Source organism: Culex pipiens, chromosome 3 (genome assembly GCF_016801865.2).
Source record: "Culex pipiens pallens isolate TS chromosome 3, TS_CPP_V2, whole genome shotgun sequence".
Lineage (NCBI taxonomy): Eukaryota > Metazoa > Arthropoda > Insecta > Diptera > Culicidae > Culex > Culex pipiens.
The window spans coordinates 101,840,218-101,865,000 of NC_068939.1; the positions used below are offsets into that span (position 1 = coordinate 101,840,218).

The following is a 24,783-nucleotide window of genomic DNA, read 5'->3' on the forward strand; positions in this document are numbered from 1 at the left end:
CCGGGAAACGGGAAATTTTCAGCCAATTTCCCGGGAAATCCCGGGAATTCCCGGGAAATTTTAAATTTATTGAAAATTGTTATGGTCTTGGTATTAATTAATATTAAGCAACAAAATTGTATAGGACATCAACATTAATGGTTTAAATAAGTGTGAAGATCAATTAACAGCTTGACTGCATGTAAAAAATCATTCAACTTCAACTACAAGAAAATGGATTTTGGTATTTTTTGATGAGAAATTTTGAACTTGCCTCTGTGATCAGTTTATTGAAATGAGTTAAAAAAAACATGCAGAAATAATGTTTTTCATGACAAATACTGATTTCAGCTCTTGAACAAATGGTAAAGCTTTTTAGTGTTGGTTTAACTCCAAACAATCCAATGTTTTCAAATATTTGAGCAAACTTTGAATATATTCTTGCATTTTTTGAGAACAAACAATAGAAAGTAATTTATCAATGATTTTTTTGTATTATCATGTTGCATAATTTAAATTACACGATAAACTAACATCAATCCACAAAAAGTCTTCTATTTTTCACATTTAACCCTCTAACACCTGTAGTTGCACCAGTGCTCCATAATTCTTTTACTTCAAATTGTAATTTCTTTAGTACTAGGTATTCAACCAATTGAATTAATTCTTTTTGCACAAATTCGATTTTCATCTCATTTGATCATGGTTTACAAAAACGTAAAAAAATCTCAATTTAAATTTGGAGGTAAAGAGTTAATATTGTTTTGATTAAATTACATCAATCTGTTGAAAATTAATACCGTAAAACGGGGTGACTTTGATAGCCGGAGTGACTTTGATAGGTTTGCGATTTTTCCACAAAATGAACAGTTCAATTAAAATACGTACGGAATGGTTTACAATCATACTAACCGTGGTAGAGAAGTGTTCAATATACCTCAAAAAGAACTTTTCATAAAATTTTGAAAAGTTCAAAAAGTTAGTTTACTATAGTTATGAAAATATTGATGAAAGTAATTATTTTAAACTTCCCAAAGTGTCATAATTTTCTCAATGAACATGATTTTGAATCGGAAAACGGAATGCATTTTCGAATTCTTTGGACAATTTTCCACTAGGAGAAGGATTAATAAGTTTGTAAATTAGTGATGGTACATTTAACGTACAAATAAAATTTGAACATCTTAAATATGAGTTTAACATGGAAAATTATGACTATCAAAGTCATCCCGAAATATAAACTAAGAATTTTTAACGTAACTATTTTTCTAAACATTATGAAATTTTTTTCCGAAATAGTGCATGGACTTTGTGTGGCCTACCCCAGCCTACAACCTTACCTATTGAAAAATATTCCAAAAACAAATTGAAATCCTATCAAAGTCACCCCGGTTTACGGTAATAACTTAATTTGTAATAGTTTAATACTCATTAAACTAGATCTATTCCCAGTTTCCTTAAAAAATTGAAATAAATCTGATGTCATGATTTCTGATAACCTGATTGATTATATATAAACCAAACAATACATTTAATTTCACAAAATTTAGTTTGTTCATTTATTATTTTTTCAGAGCATTTTCAAAAAAAAGTTCAAAAAATTTAAGAAATGTATACTTCCGCTTGAATTTCGGGAATTCCCGGGAAATTTAAAAATTTCCCGGGAAACGGGAAATATTTTTATTCGGGAAATCCCGGGAATTTGAAACTAATGGCTTGATCAGTTGTCAAGGAGGGCTAACTCATTCCATTTTTTCAGGGCAGAGACCATTAATTAAAAGGTAGTCGTAGACCTGAGCTACTGACTACTCATCATCTCAGGGTCGGCATTACTACTAAGCGATTCAAGAGAGACTCGGAAAGGAAATAAAAATCAAGAACCACACTTTTCAACTTCAAATCATGTATTTTTCTGTATCGTGTAAAGTGTGTGTGTGTTTTTGGGGAGAGCACTTCAGGGACTAAACGTACCGTTTTTACCAGCAGCAGTTCTCCGGGATTGAACGCCTTCGGCGTTCTCCTCTGCGTTGGCCGGTCACAGGAGCGCCCTCGACTGTGCCGCCGGAAGTCCCGTGGGGGGGGGGGGGTCGTCGTTGCAGCCGAATAACGGTTGACGGCTGTTGTTGTTGCTGCGCTGGAAACCGCGAGGCAAGGTCGAGCGGGCGTTGCCGATCCTTCCTGCGGCAGGCGTCTTCCCTCGTTGTCGGAATCGGCGGACCTGGCTACTGCCAATCCGGTCGCGCCGAGAGGGGGAATCTCCTTTGCGTTTATGGCGCCGCGCGCCAGAGATTGTCGTGGTCCTTGACGGGAAACGTAGCCAATGGCACTCTGCACTTACAGGGCTAGGTTGACCAAACCCGTACGGGGTCGAGTTCCGGAGCGGGAGAGTTACAACCGCGGGCACTTCCTCCAGAAGGCCAAGACGTGTCCAGCACAAAGTTGCGGTACTGGCACCTGGATCCCCGACTACACCGCACGGACGCCTGATAATAAAAGAGACCGATTCTTGTCCTCGGCATCGGAGGTAAACATTTCCTTCTTCTTTTGGGTGGGAAAATCCACCATTTTCTTTCCCTCCCACTTTTCGTGCAGTCCTGACCTAGCGCTGTCAGGATCTGCGTGTTTGCAGCGGTACGGATAACCCTTCACTGCTTGTGCCGTGTGATGTTGTATGTGCGGAAATAAATTGAAAAGTGAAGGTTCGTTCAAGAACTGTGACCAACGGTTACACTATCCACCACCCCGGCGAAAAAAATGTGAAAGCACGACGAGGTTTCGCATTTTTTTACAACAATGCTTTGCATCACCATCGTCGGCATCTACTAGATTCGTGGGTGTGGACAATTCAACCTACAATTCTCAGGTACATTACTGCTACAACGCGCGAGATAATGAACCTTCACAAAACAACTCAAATAATAAATAATACAAACAAAAACATTCAATATTTACAAAATTTACACCAAATTAAAATAAATAAGTTAACATAAATCATGCAAAAACAAATTAAAATAATTATTAAAAATCATCCCGAATTATGGGTAGACAACTCTATAGTTATGTTGCGCAACAAAATAATTATGTACAGAATTTACAAGTTTGGATCTCTTTCGATCTCCAAGGGGTGATTCAACCTCAAGTGAAGCCCCTGCAGCAAACTGTCTCTGCAGTTGACAGATGCCAAAACGTCCACACTGACACGTCGCCGAGCTGTCAGAGCATAACGCAATGTTTACAACTGAAAAATCCAAGGGGATGAAGTAAGAAGAAGATTCACAATTCCGCATACTTTATTGCAAGATGCTTTAGGTAAACATCGAAAATTTGGTTGAAATTTTGAATAAACAAAAAGTGCTATAAATCTTTTTATTTTATCTGTTTTCGATAAGAAGCCGATTAATTGAATCATTTTATAGGCGATAGACTATTATTCTTAGCTCAAAAATAGTTTTTTTGTTGAAAAAATATTTTTGTTGCAAAATTGTCTTGCCTAATTTGTGTTCACCAATATCAGTGTCTTGAGTTTGTTTATCTTTTGCTCTTTGGTCTGACAGGGGGATTGGCAGCCAAACCCGCTTTGGTCTGACAGTTTTGGTCTGTCAGCTTTATGCTGGATTTTGGTCTGACAACGCGGGGGATTGGCAGCCACACCCCCTTGGAAAAATCAGCTCGGTCGACTGAATCAAGTGCGCGATCGTTTTACGTCGTTTTCGGTGTGTTTTTGACGATGTTTCGTCCGATATGTTCAGGTAAGTCGTATAAGTTTTTGGACTAGTCCTACGAAGAACATCTTCGTTAAGTTTTTATTTACTTTTCAGCTCACAGTGAGCCTGAAAAGTGGTGGTGTTTTGCTGCTAGGTTCTGAATCTTCCCGAGGAAGATCAGCCTGCACAAACCCACAAATTAACCCGGGATGAACCATGGTTTGCCATCTTGACACAGCAAGATGAGCACCAGGTAAGTGTACACATTAAAATTTGCAAATTAAAAATCAATTAATGATTGACGATCGTAAAATTTTAGGCTTGGCACTTCTGGCCGGTATTTTGGTTGGCAGAGTCCCCTCACTGCCGCTCCACAGTCGACGCTCGGACGCAAGGGCACTACGGATAACCCCTTGGTCGTCTCGTCGGACTGCCAGCGCAGCTATGGACCTCCAACATAAGCATAAAGGTAAGCGCTTTTTCAATTAGTGAATTTCTGGCTAACTTTTGACCACTTTTGGTCGTTGCGAACTCCACTCGCGGCAGCTCCACGGACAGTGCTACGGCGAAGGGCAAAACTGATCATCCCTTTGCCGTCCACAGTTCCGCCAGTGCAACTATGGAGTCCCAACATAAACTATGCTCCATGTTTACGACTAGGGTGTTCAAAATCCACTAGTCTGCATGAACATAATTTACAAACAAACTGTTTTTCACAAACATTTAACACAATTTTACACACAATAACATTCATTAGTACGGTGCAATAATTTCATTTCTTTTTCTTTTTCTTTACAGGTGTTTAGTAACGACTAACCTCCTCCGCAGATGCTCATCGGGTCTTCGGGTCGAACCGACAGCGAGTTCCGAGGGAAACCAATGTTTAACCCCTCACCAACTGCTGCGGTTAACCGACCCTCAGTCGATCCACACCATTAGAGTTAGTCAGTGTTACTAAACTCTGTATTAATACTGAATAAAGATTCATTTTCTTTTAAACCAACCTCTTTAGGATTGGGAAATCCGGAAATCTCAAAATTAATCCGAAATCGACTCCAAAACCATTCAGTTCTGAAAATGTTTCAACTTTTCCGTGGGTTTTCCACTGATTAAATATCACAGTAATTAAAATATTCCTAGTTATCACAGATTATCGTGGGTTCATTATTCAATTATAATTTCCTAATTTCATTTTGCAAGATCTCTCCAGGGGAATCGTCTTCTTGTCTGGATCAAACGATCTGCATGTGTCGGTCATAAACCGGCTAAATTATTTTCGGGACCGGTGCCCGAAATAAACACAACAATTGTTCTGCTGGCCAGGGTCGACGGGACTCGGCCTCTCAGATAGCACATTACCATCTGAGACGTCCACGTCACACTCCTGTGTGTGCCATTCCACTTTCGCAAGTTTCGTCTATTCTTGTTCTTTTTCTTTGTCATTGTGTGTGTCGTCGATCAGCGCGAAGCTTGATCGTAAAGCAATAAAGGTCAATTTGGTGGTGGGATATTGTGTTGTGTGTTGATCGTTTATTTATCACAGCGGAGTATGTGTAGGTTCAAAATCTATGTTAATTATGTTTCAATGTTTCAAATCGGTTTCCGAACAACACAATTTGCCCAAATCCACGAATTTTTCAACGCGAAAAACGGCAATGCAAAGCATTGGAGTAAGTCGCGAGAACTCTCAGACGATTTAAGTCCACAAGGGACACTAACACAAATTCTTGGCCGGGGCAGGGAAGTGTGCAGGTGATAGAAAGCCGTGCTAACACGGATCCCTGCCACCTCCCGAAGGAAAAATCCTTAGATTTTTATCCAGCCGGTCAAACTTGATCGCTTTTCGTGTGCTTTCCGCTAGGAAGCCAATTGAAACTAATGGCTTGATCAGTTGTCAAGGAGGGCTAACTCATTCCATTTTTTCAGGGCAGAGACCATTTATTAAAAGGTAGTCGTAGACCTGAGCTACTGACTACTCATCATCTCAGGGTCGGCATTACTACTAAGCGATTCAAGAGAGACTCGGAAAGGAAATAAAAATCAAGAACCACACTTTTCAACTTCAAATCATGTATTTTTCTGTATCGTGTAAAGTGTGTGTGTGTTTTTGGGGAGAGCACTTCAGGGACTAAACGTACCGTTTTTACCAGCAGCAGTTCTCCGGGATTGAACGCCTTCGGCGTTCTCCTCTGCGTTGGCCGGTCACAGGAGCGCCCTCGACTGTGCCGCCGGAAGTCCCGTGGGGGGGGGGGGTCGTCGTTGCAGCCGAATAACGGTTGACGGCTGTTGTTGTTGCTGCGCTGGAAACCGCGAGGCAAGGTCGAGCGGGCGTTGCCGATCCTTCCTGCGGCAGGCGTCTTCCCTCGTTGTCGGAATCGGCGGACCTGGCTACTGCCAATCCGGTCGCGCCGAGAGGGGGAATCTCCTTTGCGTTTATGGCGCCGCGCGCCAGAGATTGTCGTGGTCCTTGACGGGAAACGTAGCCAATGGCACTCTGCACTTACAGGGCTAGGTTGACCAAACCCGTACGGGGTCGAGTTCCGGAGCGGGAGAGTTACAACCGCGGGCACTTCCTCCAGAAGGCCAAGACGTGTCCAGCACAAAGTTGCGGTACTGGCACCTGGATCCCCGACTACACCGCACGGACGCCTGATAATAAAAGAGACCGATTCTTGTCCTCGGCATCGGAGGTAAACATTTCCTTCTTCTTTTGGGTGGGAAAATCCACCATTTTCTTTCCCTCCCACTTTTCGTGCAGTCCTGACCTAGCGCTGTCAGGATCTGCGTGTTTGCAGCGGTACGGATAACCCTTCACTGCTTGTGTCGTGTAGTGTTGTATGAACGGGAAATAAATTGAAAAGTGAAGGTTCGTTCAAGAACTGTGACCAACGGTTACAAATTCCCGGGAAATTTTTTCCCGGGACGGGAAATTGGACGCTCTAAATTAGACTCGTTAAAAATTGAAAAATCCCATAGAGGCGGCGTGTATTTTTCTTTCAGTGTATTTTTCAGAAAGCCCGTCCAATTTCCTACAAGTTTGTATTTGACCACTTTTTGTTACGATGCAACGCATTCGAGATACAGTCATTTTTAAAATACAGAATACAAAAATATCTAAATAAATTACTCCCTTCTCAAATGTCATTTTCGAGTACAATTGGCTCCATATACACACAAATGGCTTATATAGGCAAAGTTACATTGAAATCGGAGAGGGTCGGGTACAAAAGTAGCAGAAAAATTTCTGATTTGAGATGGAATTGCTCTACAGCTTATCTTGTGTTTTACAGTTACTAGCCAAAATTATTTCGAAATACAGTAAGAATTTGACTGATTGAATTCACTCCATTTCTAATTCTATTCATTCTATTCAATTCTACAGTACATGCAAAAACAAAATCACCGAAGCTGATTGTACATTTCGCTTTGGGGAAAACAAACAGTTTTGGCTAGTATCTGTTTCCGGAATAATCTTGTTTTTCATTCTGCCTTTTACAGATTTTATTGTTTTTTGTGCAAGCATAAAATTTGCCAACGCTTTACGAAAAATCAGCATGTTTTTGTCATCATTTCCGATTAATATCTAATCAACCTACCATCAATTCCATTTTTTCCAGACCACCAAATGCGCACCGGAAGCAATAGTGCTGCAAACAGCACCGCAAACAACGTCCTCGCCAAAACCAGCGTTGGCTTCCTGGAGAATCTGAACGCGAGACTGGCCGAGCAACGACTCTCGGGGAAGGCCTTCGCTGTGCGAAGCCTGATCAACAGTAAAGCGCTGGTAAGATTCAAGCATGGAAATATGTGTTGAGTTTTCCGTTGCTGGTTTCGTCGTCGGACGACTTTTGTCATACGTTCTCGTATTGTTTCTCTTATTTTTATTATACATTTTTGCTTATTTTCCCTGGTAAAGGATGATGGTCTTTACAATAAATACTATCAAAACGTTTGATCAACCGAGAAAGAGTAGTGACGTTAAAATATCTGCTTTCTTGCTTGTCTGTTGAATCGTAGACTCGTTTGTTCCAAGGTGAGGCGTTTTGTTTGTGTTCTTCAGGTATTTCCTTAACAAGTTACTCGATTAATTACAAAATTTCCGTTATCTGTACGGCACAGCCCAAAACATCGTCGCTGCGATGATGTGCCCAAAAACAAACAGAACCAAACACAATTGAAAAGCTTATGGAAGTGGTTCCGCTTGAATGCACAAATTACTGTGCACATTTGTCTCTTGCTAATATTAAATTTTAGATACTTACACCTTTTGCTCACACCAATGATACGCTTAACTTCCCTTTATTTAACCACATACTTTAAAAAGCCTACCAATTCATAAAAAAATAATTACACGATGATCTGTTTCATGAAATTTAAAGTTAAAGAGGAATCAAACTAAATACTAAACTTTTGTAGTGATGGGGTCTTCGTAAGGGGTCTGATACTCTTAGTAACGGTCAGTTAATTTCCACACAAAATAATTTTCTGTCGCACTGCGTAGTTAAATAGTATGCATTATGCATTTTAGAATCCTTTTTTTTAAATCAGCAAGCAATTCAGTAAGATAATATGCCTATTAGGTATCGTCATCTGGTTCGAATCGGGACAGCGGTTTTAATCATTATTTTCATCGGTGTCATAATTTTTTCGGGTAAAGATAGAGTTTCGACATAGAATAGGTAAGGAGCATAGTTTCTACTCTAAACTTTTTTCTATTAGGTCCTATAAACAAATATAAACATTAAGTGTATCCCGCTTACTCCGATGGACATTGACATAAGGTTTGAGAGGGAAACACTCAATGTTTACATTTGTTTGTAGGCCCTTATAAAAAAAGTCGAGAAATCTTGATGAAATACATCCAAGGGGGCGTTTTTTTAAATTACGTAACGTATTTAGGGGTGAGAGGGTGCCGGCGTCTGTTACGAAAATTGGGGGAGGGGAGGGTGTGAAAAAATAATGTCACGTAACGCAAAATTTTCATATGAGCACTCATAAAAATTTGCAAAAAGACCTTGTGTTAAGCGTTACAGGGGGGTAGGGGGTATCGCCAATCTGTTACGATTTGTTAAGAAGGGGCAGGCAGGGTGGTCAAAAATCCAAAATTTGGCTTTACATAATAAAAGAACGTTCCACAAGCAAAAAGACAACACACAATTTGATTCAAAAAGATAGAATTTCAGGCAACAAATTTACCACTAAATAAAAGTTCTTAAGTAAGTGATTGCATGAAAATTGAAGCATTTGATTGAGCAAATTTAATCAACGGCTTTTCAGTTTTTGCTGTTCTTAACGTGAAAACTTCCATCATTGTCATGATTTTTCGTTCAGGGATATAAATTTTGCGCCCCATTAATATGTATTTTGACAAAATTCCTTCTACAAGTTGTTTAGAATATTGCCCTACACATGCAGATACTTTTTAGTAACGATTATTCCATTCCTTGCAAAGTTATTGGAAATCGTCATTAATCAATGATTGCACAATTGATTTAGATCAAAAATTTCTTCAGTAGCTTCAAGAAGGCAACAACCGGCATATGCTGATTTATTTTCGTGCTTCTGCACGAATTGAATTCAATACAGATAATTTTAGAGTGATGCTCAATTTTCTTTGAAAATGATCAACGGCTTCACCTTTAAATTGGTTAAATTGGTTTTTGGTTCCTAGTCGGTACATTATTCCAATTTTTCAGTTCAATGATCAGAAGTCGCTGGCTTATCGCCGATGAAATTGGTGCCAATAGAAGCCCACGGCCATTCTTAAGCTACCACGGTTTGCAAGCTGCCTATCGTGTGCTTTACACATTGATACTATAGATACTACGTAAATTTCTTGGCCAACTCTTGAGTGCAAACACAAAACCAATAATACTGTAAAAAAAATAGTTCTCTAACTTTTTCCGTTTTTTTTATCTCTTTGAATAATATTCAGAGCAGGTGGAAATAACTAGAAAAGTTCAAGTTCTGTTTCTGTCAGGAGGTCAGGATTTGTTATTAAAACACCTAGATCAGCTGTTATTACAGAGATTTACAGAGATTTGTTCGAAAAATAAACCATTCTGTTATCTAAAATTATTGCAAGAAAATCCGAAAGTAAAGAAAAAAATAGTTCCCGGTAACTCAATTTGATATAGGTGAGATACGAGGTGAGATATGCTTTTTTTGCAACGGAAAATAATGGATTTTGACATTGTTTTCTGATTATAAGCTTATAATAAAATTTCAATTTTTGCTTGGCTCCTATTAAATGTTACATATTTTCGAATAATAAATAAAATCAGTGAACATTGGCAGACGACTTACAAACTTTGTTTAACATGTGAGCAAATGTAAATATAACAGAAACCATGCAAACAAGTGAACAAATAACCAAAATAGGGGAGTTGAAAAAAAAGTTTCAAAGTACGTTTTAGCATTTTGTTATTGTTATTGACAACCAGAGAGTCGACTCTTTATATTTTTCCTAACTTTACAGGTTATATATACAGTAATTTCCATTAAAAAAAAGTTTTTCTTGTTGTTTTTCAGTCAAGTCGTCAATCAGTAAAAGTCCGTTAGCGTATGGAAAATGTACTCCGTTTGCACGTGCTACTTGATCCTGGTTTTGGGAGTTTTAACAGTTTTACTTTTAACAGTTAGAACCTTCAAAACTAGTTTTGGGGGGCTCTTGCAGACGGTGTTTTTATGACACTGTGGGGAGCGGCGATAGAGAACGAAATGTCAAATTAGAATATTTACAACAACACACACTCTCACATACACAATCTCATTATAACCTACCCAATCATGTCCTCTTTCCCCGCTCCCCATGGGGTGTAAGTGGCACTTCACAGGCTAACACACCTTTCCTTGACACAACCGGACTTGGACTGACTTGATCCTAGCTGTCCCACCTCACTCCGCAAAAAAAGTACGTTTTAGCATTTTTTTTTAATATATGTTTCTTCAAGGACAAACATTTTCAAACAAATTATTGATTTTCTTTAAAAAAAAAACAACTTTAAAATGTTTTAACTCTTTATAAAAAACATAAGTCATTTCGGGGCTAAAAATGTCCTTGATAAAATTGGGCAATTTTTTGCCCTATGGTTTCTAATCATATTTAGCTTAACGTGAAGACTTCCGTCATTGTCATGATTTTTCGTTCAATGATATAAATTTTCCGTCGCTATTGATATTTTTACAAAATTCCTTCTTCAAGTTGTTTAGAATAGTGCTCTACACATGCTGATTCTTTTTGGTAACGATTATCCCATTCCTTGCGAAGTTGTGGATATCGTCATTAAATCAATGATTGCCAACTAGGACGTCAATGATCCATTAATCAATGATTGCCAACTAGGACGTCAATGATCCGAGAATGACCAACGGCTAACTTAAAAATTTCAGCGATGACCTATACATGTTGGGGTACCAAAATTTTCGTAATTGAAATACGCAACTTTTGGTACCCTAACATGCTGAAATTTTCAAGTTATCGCAGTTTTAGTGAAAAAAGTCGATTTTTTCTCGTTTTCGTCATTTTCCCATTTTTGCGCGTGGCGCGTTCATTTTCAAAAAATCGTATCTCAGAGTATCGAAAACATAACTTCACCATTTTTTGATATGTTATGTGAAATTTTCCGAGGAATCCGAAACATATATTTCAGACATAGGCTTTTTAGTCCCGAGACCTTCAAAACAGCATTTTAAGTTTTCATACGACCTTTTCATATGTTAAGCTAGATTTTTGAAACTTCTTACCATTTTTCTTAAATAGCCAAATTAATCACCTTTCTTTTGCGTCTAAAACAGCTAAAATCGGATGAAATGGCGCGGAGATACGATTTTTTGAAAAAAGTGTTTTTTGAGAAAATCGACGAAAATTGCCATTTTTCGGACCACCCTAACACGGCGTAGGTCACCCTAATGGCCAAACGAAAAAATACGGGTCTAATTATTTCGGCCAAGGAACCCCCAGAAAAATGTTGAGCCCGATCGGAGAACTTTTTTTTCGAACCATGCTGTTTTCGTGGGGAATGGCTGTATGTGCAGTCAAATAATTTATTCAAAGTCAAATAATTTATTCATTATTTTTTTATTCATAATCTTATACTTACACTTACACTTTCATATGTAACCATAACAGTTACTTCTACCGGTTTGATTAAAAAAATCTGAAGAAATGTGGCATTGAGTGGTTTAGCTGATACTGCATAGCCTTGAGTTACATATGTTTGAATTTCTTTCAATTTATTTTCAGATATTTTTTCTCAATTTTTCGATGATTCTTTAAATGTTACATCGAAAAGAGGAACTTAAATGTGCCCAAAATCAGAGCTGTATAGGTTTTTAGTTTTTGCATGGAATTGCTTATTTTACCACATTTTTATCTATAACATCCCTCTCTCACGAATAATACAACATCCTCACAACTCGTCACGAGTGCTTATGTTCTTTAATCGTACCGTTCAACAGAACCTAACTGTTCTTCTTTCTCTTCTTACATTTCTTACCAAACGCAACCCATTGCAGCCCGACCCACGGATATGTCACGAATCGCTGATGGATCAGATCAAGCGTGGGGCGACGTTGAAACGAAACCGAACGATTAACGACCGCAGCGCACCGAAAATTCACTAAACGCGAGCGTCCAATTGTTGAATTAATATCTGTGTAATCATCATCACCACCATCGTCATTCTTTTTCTATTAAGTTGTAAACTAACCAGTGTGTTTCTTCGGATATCATCGGTGTGGCATTAGGATGTGCCACAACATAACGGAAGAAAGAAACAGTAATATTCTTTGAACAGACATACATACAGGCATATATTCGTTGAAACTTTCTACGCTAGTCTCGGCAAAAAAAGGCATCACATTTGTAGAGGAGGAGATCGGGGCAGTGGAAGCGAGTCCATTTCAACACTCTCCGAACCTCGTGGGACTGAACAAGTTGATTATACATATTGGGAAAACAATGTTATCTATTAACTAATGTACGTTTAAGCGCGTGTATCACTTTAAGGCATTTTACTATGTGTGCGAGCTCTTTGCATTCAAGCATTCAGAATCTGGGTGATCAGTGATCGCGGTCGAGAGTACGTTGTAAATTGTTAAAGTATGTATATTGTTCGGGAGCATTTCTGCGATCAAGCACATACTCTCGGTAAAAAAACTTCCGTTTTAGCATTCACCGTGCGTTCTCTCGAGCGGAAAGGCACAATTTTACACGAAACCATATTATACTCTTGAAATTCATACCAAAGCAAACAAATCTTCGTTTACATCTCAAACACTTTTTAGAACGAAATCAAGTTTTAACCCTTACAGAACTGATTCTGCTTTCAGAAAACGGATAGACACGAACATAATCGAGAAAAAATATCATTTTTGTCTGGAAACAACTAAGCAAAGCACTGAAGCAAACGAAACCTCCTTGAGGAGAGCTGCCTGATCTATCATTTTTCGAAAGAAGAAAAAGAAGAACAAGTGTAAACAAACAACTATATCAATTATCAAACATGGTACTGAAAGTTATACACAAAATATAAACATAATGTATATTCTACATACAACAAAACAACAAATACAAAACATACCTTACTGATCGTTAGTTATTATAATCAGTAGGGAAAATGCGCGAAAAAGCAACTCTAAATGTCGTCCATTTACATTTAGTAAACATACCTTTACCCGTACACAGCACATACACACATGCGTTTGCAGTTAAACAGTAGTAGAAGCTCAATTGACGAAAACAAAAATATATCTACAAACAAGAAAACAAAAAAAAACTATACCTTTTAAGTGTCGCAAATGAAAAGGGAAATGATAAAAGGCTGATTTTAACGAGAAACAACATCCAACCTAAAAGCAAGCATCCTAGTTCATTAATGCGATTGCTGAAAATGAGCTAAACCAAAACATACACACAATAGAAGAAACGCTTCGACAAGGCTTGAATTGACGTGTTGTTGGTCTTCCACCCAAATATGTAGAAGCTTACCCAGCACCCACTAGTTTGAAGCTTCCAAGAAACAATTATCATTTCCTTCGTACGGTACCAGTTGACGCATCGGAAGAGGCTAAATTATTTACGAGATCAGAATGTTATTTTTTGTAACTATTTATTGCTATTTATTTCACTCAACACACGATTGTTTTCGACCTTTCCCCCCCAAATAACGATAGAATCTCGAATAGCTCGAAAAAAAAACTGCTAACCGTAGAGTTTAAAACCAATAGCTAGAAAGAGAATGAGAGAGAGAGGAAGAGAGTTTTCTTTGACTGCGATTAAATGTGTAATTTGCAAAAAAAAACGGTCCTGTACATATTACTTTGTAATAGTTTGAAAAACCTGATTCGATTAGGTTGTAAAATATTTTATTGGAGCAATTGTAAGACGACGCAGCAAGCATCTCTCTCCCGCTCTCTGTCTCGTGTGCAGCGCTGCAAGTTAATGTAGCGAGACGAAAGGCGAGCAACAACAAAAAAAGAAACAATAATTACTGCTAGGTGAGTCCGAACCGAAAAAAACAACAAACCGATAACACTCCATACTAAATAAATATTGAAAACGAAAAAAATGAAAGAAAACACGCAAACATTGTAAGCACTAAACAAACAAGCGAATATATATATTTTTATACTAAGCAGACCTTCGTTTTTGGGTAATAACAAATTTAACGACTTTCGGTAAACGCTATGTAATGTTTAATTTAAAGCTATATATATATATACATACTACGATAATATCATGAACATGTATTGCTGTAACCTACAAAAATATCAAATTAAATGGAAAAAAATAAAACTGTTTGGTTTTTATATGATTAGTTTGAAGAATTCTACGCTGACACGCTAAAACTAAAAATTCACAGCACTAAAAAATATCCCCAGACCATTCCATTTGAAATTTCCGTTGAAAATGACATGACATTTCATGAAAACTTTAAAAAATAATTTTATTTTATGATGTTCATATTTGCATCCACTGACCCCTTGATCATTTTACTTTGTAATTGATTTTGACGTTTGTTTGTTTTTAACTGGGCAGCTATCCCGGTGAGAAATCTTAGAAATAGGATAAGAGCTTAACGGTACACAACAATTATAGCTTTTGCACCCAGATTTCTGTTCAAGACATTTTAGTATCTTAAAAACTACGGAAACTATCGATATGATTTTTTATTCATCCTTCAAATTACTGTCTTCAAAGTTATTACAACAAAGTTTGACTATTTTTACAATGAGATTCTTGCAGGATTGGGTCCGTAAGTTTGACAAATTGGAATAAGAAGACAACAACTTCCTTAGTTGCGGTGCACCCTTAAATAATTTACTTACCTACCGTCATCAGGGGTCCATTGGGTCTGAGGGGTGGGATTCGGTCATACAAATTTCAGTATTTTTGTGTGACCCAATCTAAAAAAAAAAACAAAAAGAATCAATTGACCACGATTTGCTCTAGGGAATGCCGAGATTTTCGGCATAAAGGCTAGATTTGAAGGAAAGGGGTCAAGAAACAGCTTTACGAACAGCAGAACAAAGGAGAGGGAGCGATTTCTTGGGGCTTTTCTTCACCCTCTCTGGCTTGCTTTCGCCCATTTGAAATTTTTCTTGACCGATTCCTTCCGAAGTGCATACACCGCTTAAACAAGCTAGCAGTCGAAATTATTTTTGCCGAGACTTCGGCAGATGAATTTTCTGCTGAACTCTCTGCAGAGCGCTCAGTTGTTCTGTTTTCGGCAGATTTCATCCGAAGTTCGGCATAAAAAACTGAAACATTTAAAAAACGGCTTTGAAAAGTCCGTGCGAATTGGATATAAGACTAAACAAGGTTCCGCCGAAGGGACATTCACCGAACAACCCTTTAATATTTCATGAAATTTTATGAAAACATTAAAAATATGTTTTCTTTGATGATATTTATTTTTTATTTTATCCACTATCCTCGATCACTCTACTTTAACATTGCTATTGTTTTTTGACGTTTGTCCGATTTTTAACTTGGGCTACACTGCCCATGTTCGCATAAATGTCCCATATGCAAAAACAGAAAGCTGAGAAAAACGCATTTGAAGTTTGTCCCACACATAAGGCTCCGTGTTAATAGCGAGTTTTTCACCAGTGTGTAGGTCGTATCGAGGTGCTTCGATTTGGATGAAACTTTCAGCGTTTGTTTATCTATAGATGAGATGAACTCATGCCAAATATGAGCCCTCTACGACAAAGGGATGTAGGGTAAAACAGGCTTTGAAGTTTGAGGTCCAAAAAACATGTGCTACATATATCTAAGATTGGTTTGACTTTTTCTCATAGCTTTTTCAAATTACTGTTTGATGTGAACATCCCTACTATTTTTGAGATCACACCAATACTAAGGGAAACGAAAGACAATGTGAACAGAGGTGAAGTAATAAAGCCGAACGATCGAGTCGTCCCTTTTCGATTACGACCAGCAAGCAGACAACATCTTCTTTTATTTTAACTCCGACCGATACCGTCTTTCGCGTGGTTATCAGTGGCGACGGGAATATTGGAAGTTTTTGCTTACTGTCCGGGAGTTGGGTAAAATCGGGTAATTAAAACACGCAGTGAAAACGGCGAACTAGGTACAACCGGTAAAACCATTTTTTGAGACAGAGCGAAAACACGTGTTTTCTTTTGTTTGAGGGACGGGCTCAAAAGTGAACATTTTGTTTTTGGTGCGGCACAATTCTTTTTTTTTCCTTCTGCTCGTCTGCTTAGTGGTGGCCTTGGCAGTAAAATTCTATCTCTATTTGGAGTGGATGTGCGGTGGGCCGGCAGAAATCCGGAAAAAGGTGTGCAGCACGTAATAATCGTTTAACATAGCGGAAAACGTCCGGCGGAAGGCTGTTCCGGTAGAACTTTCTACGGTTCTGGCTGGGGTTCTCGCGTTGAAAGGTGGTGTGTGCTGCTGAGGAACAAAAGGACGACGCCATTTTGTTGGAGCTGGTCCGACATATTAAAGCAGGCCGTGCGCGTAAGTCTCGAGGCAAATAATATTTCTTTTGTTCGTATCACAAAAGAAGTCGACTAAACTTTGTTCGACAGAAAGTGTGCTTTGTTTCTTTTGCTCTTGGGTGGAATTCTACTGTGCGCAAGGCTGTGCGCTTGCATTTATTTTTCACGTTTGATTTAATTTCGATCAATTAAGAGTGTGATTCTTATATTTAATAGATTAGTGGTTGCGTTTAAACGGTTCTTGGTCCGAGTCGTGCTAGCTTTGCGTGATTTTGGCCGGCATCTGGGCGAACAACAGGACAACGAACTCGATTGGTCATCTGTGAGGACGCGCTGTGTAGTCTGGTGCGGTGGTACGACGCCATTTTGTACGATCGAGACAGTGATTACCAGCGGAAGCTCGAGGACGTCGCTGTTGGAGGTGCTTGGAAGTCATTGTTTGGCGTGACCTTGAGTTAAGTAGGCCAAATAAGCTGGCAACGGCCGGAACAGGAGAAACGGTGAGTGATTCAGTTTTTTTTCACCCCTGCAACATAAGACTAATTAGTCTTCCTACTTTGTGTTTTCTCTTTGTTTTATTATTTTTATTACAAATTTTGGGGCACTTATTCAGGGCAAAATGAGCATGGCATCGAGTATCGAGCAGTACCGCAAAGGCGCAGTCTTTGGAGATTGGGCCGATAGGCTAGAATACACGTTTAAGGCCAACAAAGTGAAGGGTGAACTTAAAAAATCACATTTTATGAACCTTTGTGGTCCGTTTATCTATTCTCAACTTAAACTTCTCTTCAAGAAGGATGAATTAGACAAAGCTGATTATGCTACCATTGTGGCAAAACTCAAGCTTAAACTTGATTTAGTTGAGCCTGACCTTGTACAACGGTTTCGGTTCAGTCAAAGAACTCAACAACCGGACGAAACCGCTGAGGAGTTTGTGCAAGCGGTCAAACTTCAAGCTGAGTTTTGTGGGTTTGAAAATTTCAAAGAAGTTGCAATCATTGATAGAGTTTTGGTTGGACTTAGTGATGCTGTGTTGAAGGAAAATCTTCTGAAGGAGGAAAAGTTGGATTTGGCAAAATTGGACAAGTTTATCACTACATGAAACATTGCTAAACGCAATGTACATTCGCTTTTCAATCAAAATTCGTGCGCTAACTACAACTACCCTCCTCCGGAGATGATTAACCAAGTGAGAAGACCAGTTCACGAGCGTTTGGGCCATCCCTACAATCAAAGACAACACACACACACAAAACAATGTCAATAGACAGGGTAACGGTTTCAATAGATCGGGAAATGGCTACAACAGATCGGGTTACAACAACAACAATCACAATCGCACACAAAATTCACAAAACACTCAACGTACAGTTCGATTCCAAGGTGATAACCGTAACAACACACAAAGAAACACAAACTACAGTAACAATAACAGACTAAATGGTCGTAACAACTACAACAATTGGCCAAAGAGGGATTATTCAGAGATGGTATGTGATTACTGCGGGGAGTTAGGTCATATAAAAAGAAAGTGTTTCACATTGAGAAACCTGCGGCGAGATGCGGTGAATTTCATCGAGGTCGCGAAGCCGGTGACGAACGAAGCTGAAGACAACCTGGAGTTCGAGATGGGAGAAGATTTTGAGATATTGCGGGGCACCGGATGCGGTGAAGGCCCGTTCCGAGGTTTTCCGGAACCGGTTCAACCAAGAGCGAGGAGACGGAAGCGGGATGCCGCCGAGGCAGATTTGCCAGAGATTTGTCTTCGGCGTTCTAAACGCATAAGGAATCCAAAAGTGGACAGTGAATTTAACTATAACTAGTGAATTGTTTTCGCGCTCTAAATTTGTATTAACTGATACATGAATGAATTCTAAACTATGTTCTTTATTTTATTATGTAAAATCATTCCTAAGAAGGGAGAACTGATGTGAACATCCCTACTATTTTTGAGATCACACCAATACTAAGGGAAACGAAAGACAATGTGAACAGAGGTGAAGTAATAAAGCCGAACGATCGAGTCGTCCCTTTTCGATTACGACCACCAAGCAGACAACATCTTCTTTTATTTTAACTCCGACCGATACTTGTCTTTCGCGTGGTTATCACTGTTAAAAATTGATTTTTTTAAAACCTTAATATTTTTTTTGAAACAGCCTCCAACACTCGTACTCCCATGGGTCAAAAGATAGGTAATTTCATGGACTATAGCTTTGTAAAAAGTTTGTTATAGAAAAATCGTAAATCTATGAGAAAAACTGCGATTGGCCAAAAAGTTAAAACCGTTGGCTCATAGTCCATGAAATTACCTATCTTTTGACCTATGGGAGTATGGGTGTTGAAGGCTGTTGCAAAAAGATATTAAGGTTTAAAAAAAACCATTTTTACAGTAATTTGCAAAAGCTATGAGAAAAAGTCAAACCAATCTTAGATGTATACAGCACATTTTAAAGTGCTTCAAAAGACCTTTCGAATGCATCTAAGAGAGTTGGAATTGATCAAGTTTTACGCAAATGGGAGCAATTTTATGATTTTTCATGTTTTTTTGACCTCAAACATCAATGCCCGTTTTACCCCACTTCCCTTTGTCGTAGAGGGCTCATATTTGGCATGAGTTCATCTCATGTATAGACAAACAAACGCTGAAAGTTTCATCCAAATCGGAGCACCTCGGTACTACCAAACTAGAAATACTGCCTCTTAAGTTTTCGCGAAAAAACTGGATTTACTCCTGATTTCTAGAACAAAGTACTGGATGTTATAAGCTCTTTTGAAAGAGCATACGATTTCGAACCAAACTGCATCAATAACTCAAAAACGATGAAAATGCATATGGAACATTTATGCGATGAGGGGCAGTATAGCCAGTTACCGAACAAGTACTGTAATACCAAGTAAAATAATTCAAATTTATTAAAGTGGAATAAATTTGAAGAGCTTTGAACAAAGTTCATCGTCATATTGGTCATGTGTGTGATACCCACCTGCATCATTTTTCTTGGCAATTGAAAAATGCATGCTACTCTCTGAAACATTCGATTTTTACAACACTCTACGTATTTACCCAACTCGCCAAGGAACGTTGGATAAATCAATTTGGGTGGAAGTAGCAATTTATATAACCTTTTGCACAACGACTCATGAAGACTTTAAAATTCTAGGAGATGTCATCGAAAAAAATGAAATATTGACTAGATTTATTTATTTTATTTAAAAATATTCAGATCTGCTCTATCTTCAATTATTGCTTATTCACGTTATTAAAATGTTTGATTTCGTGGTTTGTGGAAGTGGCACTCATGACGATTCCTTTACGGCGCTGTTGGTTTTAATGAAGAAACATCGTTATTTTAATTTTAAAGACAAGAATTTACCTTCATGCAGTTATACTGCCGTTCTACGCATAATTGTCCCATGTCAGTTTTGGACGATTTTGACTTTATGACATTTTAAAGTTTAGTTTGATGTGTACTTTAAGAAAAACACATAAAATCTGGTACTTTGTTCGGAAACTCATTGAAAACAACACCAAGTCTGTTTGTCCCATCGTTAAACTTCTACGCATAAATGTCCCACCGAGTATTTTTTTACACGGAATCATTAGTTTTACTAACCATTATGTCTTGTTTATCTGTTGTATAGCAACAGAATCACAATTAAGGGTGATAAACTGCTAACTGGGGTGATTAGGGACACATAGGGCGAATAGGAACCCACGAGACAATTATGCGTAGAAACACAGAAATCGGTAGAAAAATTTCAATCGCGTTTTTCTCAGTTGCACTTTTTTGAACATGGGACAATTATGCGTAGAACGGCAGTATAGTACTTCCAAAAATATGGTCATTGAATTGTTTAACTTTTGTTAATTTATTAGCAGATCTACATACTTTGAGTACATTTAATCACTTTTTGTTTAGTTACCTTGCAGAAATTCTGCGGACGGAATGTTAATTTGAACATTGTACAAAAAATGTCTAAAATACTAATCGTTAAAGTTCTACGTTAAGGCTTTTGTACACTAGCGCGAACGCTATCAAGGCACACATCACACTCAAGGGATAGGAGAACGCTATGGAATTCGCACCTGCATGACAGTCGGTGATTCGTCGGGCGCGTAAAAAGTCCGCCCCGAGGTAGGCATCAAACCAACGGCGGTCACCCGGAACGAGCCGCAACTCTCGCGTCGCGTCCGAGAAAATCAGATCGTGGTACGGTGGGTTCGAGTAGAACAGGCTGAAGCTGTATTTAGTAGAAGAGGTTGATTAGTGTTGAAATTATTTGGAAAAGCTTGTGATTTAACGACTTACCTGAACTCGTCCGCTTCACGGCGGCCGTAATATTGCTGAGCGTAGGTGAACAGATTGATGTAGGCGTTGAGTTGGGTCGCGTTGTAGTTGTGTCCACCCCGGGTAACAATGGTGTTGGCTTTGACCTTGCCAAGGTTGCAGCGCTTGTACTCGTTGATTTCGGCACGCGTGCCATCAGGGCAGAGCAGCTCGAAATCGTCTGGCAGCGTATTCCGGGCCCACCATTCGCGCTTTTTGCCGCCGGTGTTTTCCAGAACTGTGGTGTGCTTAACAAACGCGACCTGTCCTCCACCCTCCACCAGGCAGCGGAACGCTCCGGTGTTGCCGTAGAAATCTTCCGATGCGTCTCGCCGACAGTAGCGATAGCTGCTACCACGACAGAGGTCGCACAGGTTATCGTAAGGCACTCCTTGGTTGTACTCGTTGCTGATAACGCCGGGAACGCAGGACTTCGTGAAATATTCTGCCGCCGCCCGGATGCTGTCACAGCCGTACGGTCGAATCCATCCGTTTGAGATGAGATAAGCCATCGGGTAGACCCAACCTGCTGCCGTATTGATGCCCGAATGACACGTGTTCTTGCCCTTCAGATAGGTCAACTCTGTGTCCGGATCTTCCTCCTTGGCTACCGCAACGACATAATACTCAGGCTCGCCGAGGTCGTAAATCTCCGACATGAACGGCAGCAGATCGTACTTGAGTCCTCCCGTGTAGACATCACTCGCGTCCAGAACAACGACGTCCGCCAGTCCGGCGTTTACGTGGCGCATGCAATCCACGTGCGAGTGGGCCTTCAAGCACTGCATATCTGGCTTGATCAGTTGAGCTTTGAGAGCGGTCTGCAAAAAAATAGAATTAATTTATAAAGTGCTACAAATTCATCCCACCTCACTTACCCTCATCTTGATACACTTTTCCATTTCCGGTTCCGACGTTACGCACAAACTCATTCTGCTCACTGGGCAGGCACGCACGCCATAGATCAACTCCAACGCCGGCCCCAGATAGTTTTGGAAGTTTTGATTGTTTTCTTCAATTGGCGCCAGATATCGGGCGGTATCTTGGAACATAAGATTGAGCAGCTTTCCATACCGTCGAGATTCAAACAGATCAAACTTTTCGTAAAACTGAGTGCCATTGCCGTTGCGGTCCTCGTCCACTTCGCGACCGTAGTTGTAACGATCGGTAGTTGTCGATGTGAAGAAACGGTTATTGTTGTTGTTGTTGTAGCGATCGTTGTATCGATCCTGATTCCGGTAGCGATCTTCCGAGGCATTCGCCGTTCCGTTGAAACGCTTGGACTTTGAGGAGTACAAGTTTACGGCCTGGGTGAAGAACTTTTTGTATCTTCGCCGCTCGCTTGTCGTTCTGGCGGACGATACGACCAAGGCGTGCGACTGCACCAGTCCCCAATGACACTGGCGATACTCCGAAACTGGCTTCCTAGACCCATCCTTGCACAGCAGTTCAAACTGGTCAACCGTGACCCCGGGAATCAGCCCACTCTCGACCATCTCGTTGACGGTCGTGTGCTTAACAAACGCAATCTCTCCCTTCTCCACCAGGCAACGGAACGCGCCTTCAAATCCGGCGTACGGATCCTTCGGAGTACACTTTTCTCCCGGCACCTTTCCCGTGCACAAGTGGCACAACTTGTCCGAGTTGTCTCCAATAGGATTGTACTTGTCAACCAGGGCGTTCACGGCACACGACTGCCCAAAGTAGTCCGTTGCCGTTTTCACGTGGTTATTACAGTCGGTAATGTCCATGCCGCCTTCGCGTTGAATCTGCGTAAATGTTTAAAAGTTTTAATTTCAACCGTTTTTCTCAGATCCCAAACATATCTCACCGTATAAATCGGAATGGTCCACCCGGCGTAGCTGCCTACCCAAGCGAAGCATGCCTTCTTCCCCTTCAAATGGCGCAAACTCGTCACCTCAGTCAACGTGTCCTTCTTGACGACCGCGACCGCGTGGTACTGCGTGAACCCACCGTCGTATCCTTCCTGCATGATCGGAACGAGCGAGTGATGACGACCTCCGGTGTATACCTCTCCTGCGTCGAGCGACATAATGTGAGCTTTACCCTCGTCAATCAGCCGCATGCACTCGTCCTGATCGAAACCATAATAACAGCTTACGTCCAGGAAATAGTTGTCGAACAGGGCACGATCGCGTTCTAGCGCAACTGTAAAGTTGCGACACTTGAAGAGTTCGGCCTCCGAGGTCGCACACCACACCATCTGTTGGCCCAGCTCGACCTCGTCAAAGTTGTGTTGTGCTGCGGAATTAGATTTATGTATAAGATTTTAATAAATACATTGATTTTTAAAATTATAAAATAGACAAAGGTGAAGCGCATGGTCACTCATGTTTATCATCACACATTTTAACGTGCTTTCGCTAAACGTGAAATAATTTTAATTTTCTGTTTATTTATTTCTTTAAAGGTTAAATTTAGCGTTTAAAGCTTTGTTTACAAACAAATCGGTACTCTGAGTCTGTGTATTGGTGTGCTTCTACAAACACATTGACAGTTTATGCTATACGATCAGCATGATGATGAATCAAACAGGTGTCCGATTGATACCTGAATCATTTGAAAAATGTTAAATTCACATATAAATATTCGATAAAAGGCACGTCTTATCAAACAGCGCATCTAACCAGAAAAAAAAACGAATAACGTGAAATTAAACTAAACAGAAACACCAAAACATAGCTCATTCATGGGGCACGATGGGTGCCGTCAATGAAAATTCCAAAATATATTTTCGTAATTTCTTCAACTTACCGCAGACTGCACCGATTAAAAATACCACCAACGCATAGCGCGTGGTACCCATTTTGATTCGAGAAGAAAAATGTTCACCAATTACACAGATAACAGCTTAAAACTTAAAAAATAAATTCCAGAGCATTCACAAATCCGCCCTGCACACGCCCATCAAAAATGGTGGATTGATCATTGACGTTTTGTCGGTTTCTATCATTCATCATGGCAGATGGATTCTGCATGGTTTTCAACATTAAATGTTGAATGAAACACGCTTACGAGAAGATGTGCTGGATTCAGATTTGATTTACCCACTTTTTTGAACATAATTAAGTAACTCAGAATCCGTAAATTTCATGAATTAAAAATGAATTTAATTAAACATTCAATGACAATGATAATGAAACGTAGACAGAAGCAGTGCATCACGCAGAAGAATATTTTGTACGATCAGCCTGTACGAGATTTGATTGAACAAATTTCAAATGTTGCTCCAGATAGAGTTTCCAAGAGATAACGTCATGATTCGAATTCCCGGACGCTTCAAAACCCGGACACTTCATCTTGTTTTATCAATTATTTGGATATAAGTTCGCATTATGAATGTCAAAACTGTGTTATTTGATGAATTCTAACATCAACTTTAGTTTAAAGTTTGTTTGAGCGCTGTAGTTAATGTCAAAACAATAAAATAGAATAAAATTATAAGATTACCAAAAAATGTGAAACATTTCACGTGCAATATTTCATTGGCGTCCGATGCAACGGGAAGGCAAAACAGAAATTAATGGTTTTGATTTCCTTAAATTCTAGCAAATTTTTATATAAAATATCGATTGTTATAATGTAAACAACTTATTTGAGACCGAAAGAATGCCCTTCACTAACATCTCAGTCCAAATTTGTGCGGTTCATAAGCAAAATCGAGTGTCCGGAATTCGAAGCAAAAGTGTCCGGATTTCGAATCAGCTTTTAAAAGTGTCTGGGACTTGAAGCACAAAAAGTCATTTTAATTTTAAAATTCTGATGAAAAATTTGAA

At 39.4% G+C, this 24,783-nt stretch overlaps 2 protein-coding genes and 2 long non-coding RNA genes across 20 annotated transcripts in view; 3 read left to right on the forward strand and 1 right to left on the reverse strand.

Annotated features, from left to right (window-relative positions):
• Nucleotides 1-14,495, forward strand: part of LOC120418809 (probable serine/threonine-protein kinase DDB_G0282963) — a 79,808-nt gene extending 65,313 nt beyond the window's left edge. For 14 of the 15 annotated variants that reach the window (XM_039581317.2, XM_039581307.2, XM_039581314.2 and 11 more), the window contains 2 exons: nt 7,301-7,467; nt 12,201-14,495. In XM_039581317.2, the coding sequence (XP_039437251.1) occupies nt 7,301-7,467; nt 12,201-12,308 (275 nt within the window). In that variant the 3' untranslated portion in view covers nt 12,309-14,495. Of the gene's footprint in view, nt 1-7,300; nt 7,468-7,599; nt 7,717-12,200 lie in introns of all 15 variants that reach the window. The other variant, XR_005605622.2, reaches the window with a different exon arrangement.
• On the forward strand, nt 91-7,294 carry LOC120418813 (uncharacterized). The gene is made up of 4 exons (XR_005605623.2): nt 91-3,728; nt 3,798-3,936; nt 4,003-4,152; nt 4,482-7,294. It is a non-coding gene; the product is annotated as an uncharacterized LOC120418813 (long non-coding RNA).
• On the reverse strand, nt 13,070-23,933 carry LOC120418810 (melanotransferrin). Of its 3 annotated transcripts, none has more exons than XM_039581321.2 (6): nt 23,762-23,933; nt 22,818-23,248; nt 21,865-22,755; nt 20,969-21,807; nt 20,746-20,900; nt 13,070-15,092 (listed from the first exon to the last, which is right to left on the reverse strand). In XM_039581321.2, the coding sequence occupies exons 1-6, from the start codon at nt 23,811-23,813 to the stop codon at nt 15,070-15,072; spliced, it is 2,391 nt and encodes a 796-aa protein (XP_039437255.1). In that variant the 5' UTR covers nt 23,814-23,933; the 3' UTR covers nt 13,070-15,069. The 3 variants fall into 3 exon arrangements, with proteins under 3 accessions (XP_039437255.1, XP_039437256.1, XP_039437254.1); XM_039581322.2 differs by lacking the exon at nt 13,070-15,092 and adding an exon at nt 19,851-19,977; XM_039581320.2 differs by lacking the exon at nt 13,070-15,092 and having other exon boundaries at nt 19,851-20,900.
• LOC120418814 (uncharacterized) lies at nt 16,681-18,545 on the forward strand. Its single transcript, XR_005605624.2, has 2 exons — nt 16,681-17,155; nt 17,269-18,545. It is a non-coding gene; the product is annotated as an uncharacterized LOC120418814 (long non-coding RNA).
• Nucleotides 23,934-24,783: the final 850 nt, after the last annotated feature.

Bases quoted from the DNA above. Each gene is read 5' to 3' on its own strand.
- LOC120418810 (XM_039581320.2), bottom strand. From the start codon at position 23,813: ATGGGTACCACGCGCTATGCGTTGGTGGTATTTTTAATCGGTGCAGTC. The intron at 22,756-22,817 runs GTGAGATATGTT...ACATTTACGCAG, and splicing joins GGACCATTCCGATTTATACG to ATTCAACGCGAAGGCGGCAT. The intron at 20,901-20,968 runs GTAAGTCGTTAA...TACTAAATACAG, and splicing joins CGTGAAGCGGACGAGTTCAG to CTTCAGCCTGTTCTACTCGA.